General features: G+C 33.0%; 1 protein-coding gene across 1 annotated transcript; it reads right to left on the bottom strand.

The window, feature by feature from the left end:
• Positions 1-6,534: 6,534 nt before the first annotated feature.
• Positions 6,535-7,264, bottom strand: LOC115230259 (mevalonate kinase-like; the record flags this gene model as incomplete). The annotated part of the gene is made up of 3 exons (XM_036499588.1): positions 6,535-6,909; positions 6,947-7,110; positions 7,144-7,264. Coding segments are annotated over 3 exons (660 nt in total), but the record flags the coding sequence as incomplete, so codon positions are not given.
• Positions 7,265-8,510: the final 1,246 nt, after the last annotated feature.

The following is an 8,510-nucleotide window of genomic DNA, read 5'->3' as shown; positions in this document are numbered from 1 at the left end:
GCGTTAAGGCATAAGTATATTCCTTTAGATATTTATTAAAAACTCCCACAGGGCATTTTTGACATGAGATGATCTAATTTATCAAAATAGCAATTATTTGTGTCACATTTTCTTCTAGACACAAATTTATTAAGTGATTTTTTATAATAATTACCAAAAAGCATGATTTTTATCAAAATTTAATCCATTAATAAGTTTTAACTTCTAATTAGATCTTATTGCCATTTTTATAATCGTAAAAATTAATAATTTTAGATAAGACCGTCCCTATCTGTCAGAAATGCAATGGACATGTCAACCAAAATCGTATGATAGTAATCGAAGACGCGGAGAATGAATTATTGTGGCACGAAGAGTGCTTTAATTGTGTCATCTGCACAAAAAATTTGAAATATCAAGAAAATTGTTTGATTAGAAATACAAATATGATTTATTGTCAAGAAGATTATATAAAGTTATTTTAAAAAGATGGGTTATCCTAGAAGGTCTCTGAATATTGTATGTCAAAATTGTAACAGAGATATACAAATGGATGATTATGTAATAAACTCAGGAGAATATTTATACCACGTTAATTGTTTTGAATGTCAAGTCTGTTCGTACAGGCCACAAGTAGGAGAACTGTTTTATTCCAAAAATGGAGCACTTTTATGTTCAAATCATTCAACCAAAAATACACAAAATGAAAATTTATCAAATTCAAAAAATTATTTGCAACATCTAGAAAGTAATCTTATTAAATATTTAAAAAACTTATACTATTTTTGATATATTTTTGAACGTATTTACTTTAAATTATATATATAAATTCAAACTCAAATTAATTATAAAGCAAGTTATTTATGTTAAAAATAATTTTATTTTTTAGAGCTGAGTAATGACGAAAGTTTTTTTCAAACTAACGAAATGGTTTCTATTAAAAAACACGATAAAAATAATGCCGAGCAAAAACGTCGATCTCGTTCTAAAAGACACAAATCTTCAAGAGTTAGAACAGTTCTAACAGAGCTTCAATTGGAAGCCTTAAACAACTATTACGAGGCAAATCCTAGGCCAGATACCGTGATGAAAGAACGTCTAGTTCAAATAACCGGACTTCATCAAAGAGTAATTCGAGTTTGGTTTCAAAACCGAAGATGCAAAGACAAAAAAATGCAAAATAGTTCATATAAAGAAAATGATGAAAATCCGTACTTACACAGAGGATGGCCATTGCAGTATTCGAATTTTGGAGATGGAGATTGAATGGAAATCAGAAAATTTAAAATAATTTTGATTTTTAATACAAATTTTAATATGAATTTAGAATAGAATTTTCTGGCAACCAATAAGCATAAAGTTGTTGCTTAAACTTTCAAAATCTTTATGAAATACCAATACAGACGTTTGAGTATCCAATAAGCTTCCTTCAAACTATGAAACAAAATATCAGATGGGATTATTCTTTTTAACACCAGTCGGACTTATTTTAAATGTGACACGTTCTTCTAATTATTACGCATTAAGTCGCTTCTTGATACTCATATAATTTTTTAGAGGTAGAATATATTTTATTATCTTGAATTATCAAATCAACTCTATTTCGATTAGCGAGTTGGATATTAGAATGACAGATACTGTCATTAATGGAATGTTCTTAATTAGTTAACGATTTTTGCGATAACAAAATAGCTTTTTTTAATGTTTTTATACATAAATCATACACAGTAATTGAATTAAATGATTTTGAATTATTTGATGTATGGTGCGCACCTGGTAATAATTGTATTTAATTAAGATTTAAATTTATTTGTATGAAGCAATCCCTATTGTGTAAATCAATGTCTAAAATGACAAATGAAAAAGTTAAACAATCAGGACACCTGATTCTTGCCTAAAAATTAGAAGAAATGGAAGAACAATTTTGAGAATAATGAGAATAAAATATTAAAAAAATTAGTTTTCAGTTGATCAATTTTTATATCAATAATCCATTAATATCATTCACTAGTAAATAAACAATCACTGAGATCTCAAGTACAGAAGGTTACATATAATTTACTATTTAACAACTCTGAAAAGGAAGCGTAAGAGTATTGATGAGCATTCCTTTGAAGGATGGGTTGAAAAATCTATTTAAAAGTCAAAATACAAACTAACTTTAAATTATAATAACTAACGGGTCATAGTATTAATTAAAAATTTTATGAACTAAATTTATTATTACTTCAAGATGATCTCGTTAAAAGGACATTGAGGTAAAGCTCACAGCTAATTGATTCCAAAGGAATCCCAATGTTGCCTTTGAGAATTCTGGTGACTTTTCGAATTCGTACATTGACATAATTTATGAAAGATCGTAACGGTAAAAATTATTTATGTGTCCGAAAAAAGGCTCTGCTATAAATTATAAATAAATCAAAATTAAATCAAAAAAACTATTATCAAAATATGTTTACATAAGAACTGAATAATGTTTCTTAATTCTTTTTACTAAAGCAGGAATATAAGCTCCTTTACAACGTTTCTTCAGAACATTCGACGCCTCTTCTATCTCAGCAATCAAATCGGGAGAAAAATACATTAGTGAAAGAACCATATTTTCCAAAATTGTATCATCGACCAATTCTGAAACTCCAATAACAAAATCATTCAAATCCTTTTCGTCTAACAAATTTACAAATTTCGTAGTTTTAACGAAAAATTGCAACAAAATATCAACAAATCCACTTTCGAGAACAATATCTCCAAAATCCTGATCCCCCAACGCGTTAAACAAACCAGGAAAAATAACGTTATTAAAAAGAGAAATAATTCTAAACACGTTTTCTTGGTTGAAATCGGTTATCGAATTGTATTCAGAAGAGAATAAATACATAAATGATTTAAAATTAGTGAGAAGACCTTTATTCTTTAGGATTGAACAATCTGCTGCCAAATAAGCAAAAAACATTTTGAAACGGGGTAGAATTGGCCCCTGACCCGAAAAGAATCCAGCAAATGGATTGTTTTGTTCTAAACTGATTTCAATATTATCAAATAAGAGCATCATGCTAGTTTGTATAGTATTTAGCATTTGTATCAAAACATCATCACCCAAAGCTTCAGAACAAGTAGATAATATAAATAGGCGGTATAGGTCAAATAAATAATCATTTGATGATTGCGGGAATTCCAAACCAGCCAAAATATTAAATTCAATTGCAATACGATGAAAAGCAAGAACTCCGAGAGACGAATCTCTGCTAAAAAGCCAATCCACATTGTCATATGACATAAAGCAAGTAGAGACACAGAAAATTAAACGAAATACAGCAAATAAATGCTCTCCTATGAGACATTTGGTTTTAAGAGGATTGGAGATGACAGAAAAAATATGATCAACAACTATGGTGGAAACAGGGTTTAAAGTTCGTAATTTTTGAAAAATACAAACAAGTCTCTCAGCATATTGATAATCGAACATTTCGGAAAAAATAGAAGAAATCATTAAAATGAGTAGCTCGTCCATTAAAACTGGACACTTGTGAGCAGAAAAAACCATAAAAAGTACTTCCAAAAATCTCCGATGTATAGAAAGTGACAAAGACTTGGTTTTAGCAATTTTTAAAGAATTTTCCAAAATTTCACACGGAATATTAACATCACCACAAAACTCAGAAACAGAAATTGAGGTCAAAAGAGTTGTTAAAGAATCCAAAACTTTACAAAAATCTTCATCAGAAATTGTATCACTGCAAATACAATAAAGAGCCCCTGCTACTGTCGGTGAAATCAAAGCGGAGTGAATTTTTTTACATAAGAGTACGTCTTTTGAGTTATCAGTGGTAGAAAGAGAACACGCAGCCAATGATAAAGACATGAGATTTAATGAAATATCGACGAATAATATTTTCTCAGAAGTAGCCAATTTTAACAAAAAATTATCCCCAATAGCAGCAAAAAGAGAGGCAAAATCAGATACAGAATATGTTGAGGGATCAGTTGCCCGACAAATAATTAAGAGTGCAGCAAAACGATCACTTTGTGAACTTGAAGGAGTTAGACGCTCCACAATGGACATCACGTTGAGATTTGGAGTTGTTTTAGGCTAATATATTATTCTTAAATATGAATACAATATTTTTATTACAACTGTCATCCATATTATTGTGATTTGAAAAATGTTCTTCACCACCTCAAAGTTTGAATGCTTCACAATTTATTTTTAATGTTTTAATTTATTAAATTTTTTATTGGTTATAATCAAATTAAGTTACTTAGTGTAAACATATTTCGTCTCAATTGTTTTCACTGATGAAATCGTGCCTAGAAAAAATCTAGCATGGAAAATCTACCAATCAAACATCCCTGAAGACCTCAAGCTCTGGTTGACTAACTTCCTCAGCGGTCGAAGAGGAAGAGTATGCTTTGGAAACATTCGTTCCATTTTCCGTCTATTCCCAAATGGTGTACCCCAGGGCTCAACACTATCACCTTTCCTATTTAATTTGTTTACGGCCGATATTCCGACGCCTAATGGCGATGACGATCTGCTTCTGGCCTATGCAGATGACATTGTATTGGCATCACGGGACCAGAACATCCAAACAGCAAAAGGAAGATTACAACAAAACCTGGATCACCTAGTTGAGTGGTTTAACGTAAACCGGATGTCGATCAACACAGAAAAATCCGTCACAACTCTCTTACTCAGTCAAAAGACTATCGAAAACTTCAATCGAAGTTGTTGTGGAGGGAAGAGTATCACCTTTCAGCAAATGGCAAAAGATATTGGGATTAACTTATGACACGCACATGAACTTCTCTAAACATGTCACAAATGTGCTGAACAAATGTGAAAAGAAAATCAACCTGAAATGTCTAACTGGTCTATGGAAAATGGGAAATCACCCTATACTTAAAACACTCTACTCACAGTATATCGAACCATGTATCTCATATGTTTGTGCCTCATGGGGGCCACTGATTTCGAATACAAACATCCGTAAAATCTCCGCAACCCAGAAAGAGCTTTCACACTTACCGAAAGGTGGTATACAGGTGAAGCTATCAAACCACCAATCTCTTTCGAAACTCTCATTGAGAAGAATACAAAAGGGCATCAATGGTATAAAGAAACGATCCGCCCTCAACGATCTTGTGTGGGCTCAAGAGAGCAGCACAGAGCGAAGCTGAGAGCAATGATCAAATTCGTCGGGATCACCTAGTTAGTTTTTTCTTTTGGTTAACTGTGGTCTTTGGAATAAATTTTGATTTGATTTGATTACTGTTGGTGAAGAAAATATCAAAAAAATTCCAAATTTAATTGAATAAAACCAAATATTTGTTATAAAAACAAAATTTAGCCTTTTTTGACACACTATTCTTTTCTTTCATATATGATTAGTCTCAACTAATAAATAAAGTTTGAATTTAAAGATTTGTCGATTTATTGGCGATCTAGTATAAACTATTCTTCTACCCAAAAAAAATCTTATTTTTATTGAATTATCATTTGATTATGCTTAAAACTGTCCGAGTATAAAGAACGGGCTTATTTTATATTTCATTATTTGAACCTACCGACTTGGTGATTTTTTTGGCATCAATTAAAAGGTTACTTATAGCAAAGAAAAAGGATTCTTCAAAATAGCTAATTAAGTGTCAGCAGTGGCTGCACCTCGGATTGCAAGCGAGTTACCTCGCAAGATTGCGATCGATATCCTCTGGTACAGCCAGCCGATTTGGCGGTGGTCCTTCGTGCACTTGTGGATGCATTCCCAATTTCGGTCAGAAGCGACACTCCGGCCGTCCCTATCACTCCACTTGTCTCACAGCAATCGGGACAAAGTGGTAATTTGGTGGGAGAGAGGCGTATTTCTTCCGCTTCGTCTCCTCAGCCCAACGGGAAGCGAAGCCGGGGGAGGACGCAGACTGAACAACGGTCCCGGGGCAAAGGTGTCCGTGCAGGTAACATCCCAAACGAGACATTTCCCCTCCGAGAATGGAAAGACCGTCATACCGTCTGGACGCTTGCCGTCGCCGGCAGGCTCCAGAACAGAAGGGAAGCCTGCGGCATTGAGGGCCTGTTTAACGACGTGGTTCAGGCCATATTTAAGCATTATTTCAACTTTTTAGGTTATGATGTAAATAAAGATGATACTTCTTTGACATTCTAAAACACGCAGATAAAATTTAGTACATTTTAAATATGAATTCTGATCGAATTATTTTATTTACTTTTCCATAGATGTTTCAAAACTATGATTTGTTGTTTTCAATCTTCTTCATGAATACTTAGGCCTGCTCACCGATGACATTACTTGTTCCAAGCGCAAGACTAATTCCAAACTGTTTGGAAGATAAATTTACTTTGATTTTTTTCGAGTTTCGAACAGATAACAGGTATGGCCGGCAGCTGTGGCAGACGAGAGCAAATGAAATTCTGATAAGCTGTTCGAGAATGTAACTTTTCAGATGAAAGACATTTTTATAGGGTATTTTAATATTTTTAAAGAGATTGAAACTATTTTAACACTTTTCAAAGTAAAAATTACAAAATAGAAATAAATATTATTCCATTCTATCGAGTGTAAGGCCTCTACTACCAAGCGTAACATCGTAACATTTATAATCTTGTGGTAAACTTTCACGAAAACGTACAAATTCTTTCTCATCAACATCTTCGAATATTTTATCAAGCAAACCTTCAGGAATAAGCACTATCGCACATCCTCCTCCACCGGCTCCAGTTAATTTTGCAGAAAATCCATAACGGCGAGCTTGACTTACTACAAAATCCAACTCATCACAAGAGACGCCCAATAAATTTAAACTTGCATGGGCCATTCTCATCAATTCTTTTACAGTTTGTTCACAAAGATCCTCTCCCAGACATCTCCAGGCCTTCTCGCTAATCTCACCCATAGCGTTTAAAACATTTTCAATTATTTTTGGAAACTAGAATAATATTTTATAAAATTACATTTTCGTAAAGATTCCGTACACCGTTTACCAGATTTTTGGTTGATCTTGGTATTTTTGTATTGACAATCATAATCATTAGTTTTGTTTCTCTAAAATTGTTATTTTTTGTCAAAAACGTTGAAAACGTAGAGACTGAGCCAGCTTTATAACTAACAAATCCTCCTATACATTTATTAAAGGTTAAATATAAAGAACCGTATACAGATACAGTGTTGTCTACACCGGAAGGAGTTCCATGAGCCAAACATTCGCAAAGAAAAGTCCATTTATTAATAATATCTAAATCACTTGAACATATTTCTCCATTTATTGGTAAAATAGCCTATACTGAAATTTTAATATTCTAAACCTGTTGCATTATTAGAATACAAGCAGTCAAAGTTGAGGAATATGCAGCTGAAGAACCCAAACCTGCACCAATCGGAAGTTGTGAATGTAAAGTAAATGTCAAGCTGATCCATTTACTGCAAGGTCATTCGATCATATGTAAACAACCCCGTAAGAGTAGAAATTGCTCCATATAAATAAAGAAATATTAATTTTGCTAAATTGACCCCCACATTTGGATCTTTTTCAATAACATTTAAAAGAGAAGCACGCAAGTTGTTGTCAAGTTGTGATGGGTTTTCTATTGTTCCTATTTTTAAATAAGATCAAGTAATATACCAAAATTAGAATTTTCCATTATTTCTTTTATTTTTTCGAATTCAATATTAAAACTAAATCCGAGATCTTTCATATTTAAAATGACATTCTGATTTGCAGATCCATTTTGTAATTGATCAACGTTTGCTTGACATTCTCCGTACATTCGTAAACCAATGCTGGCTGCTATCGCCATCTAGAGTTAATATAAATAAAGGGAAACTTTTCCGTACACGACAGAATGTTCACCAAACAGTATTACTTTTCCCGGAGCTGAGCAGCTGATTTTTTTAGCCATTTTACTTTAATTATTACTTAGTTACTAGAAAATGTTGTCAAAGACTCGTGATTATTTGAACTCCGAATATTGTAATAAATAATTTTGTAATAATAATAAATATTATTCAGTTTTTTATTTAAAAATACTTTTTATAAATGAAAAAAACCGCACTTCGGGCCCGAACGACATCAGTACGGAGCTTTTGAAATACGGACCTGAGTCTCTTTTACGCAACATTATAAACATCCTCAACTACATGTTTGCCACGAACGACGTAATCCCATTTGGTTTCGGTGCTCTAATGCCTATTCAAAAGTTGAACAATCCTGTTGATACAATAGAAAACTTCTGGCCAGTCATCTTCTTGAATTCCCTAAGGAAGATTCTCGCGCTGATCATGCCTGATCGTATCAAGGACAAGGTGAACGAGTTTTTGTCCCAAACCACAGCGGTTTCAGAGAAGGACGCTTAACCGCAGATGTTGTGTGGGGCTACCGATGGGGTTGCGCAACCCACTAGAAATACAAAAGTGCCACAATTATCCAAGGCATCGATATGTCAAGTGCCTTCGATTCCATCCGCCGATATCTGTTCATAAAGGTCTTGCGTAGCTTCTTACACGAAAATGACATCAGAA

This window comes from Octopus sinensis, unplaced genomic scaffold, assembly GCF_006345805.1.
Source record: "Octopus sinensis unplaced genomic scaffold, ASM634580v1 Contig15097, whole genome shotgun sequence".
NCBI lineage: Eukaryota > Metazoa > Mollusca > Cephalopoda > Octopoda > Octopodidae > Octopus > Octopus sinensis.
Note: the sequence above shows the minus strand (reverse complement) of the source record. Positions and strands in the feature narration are given on the sequence as shown.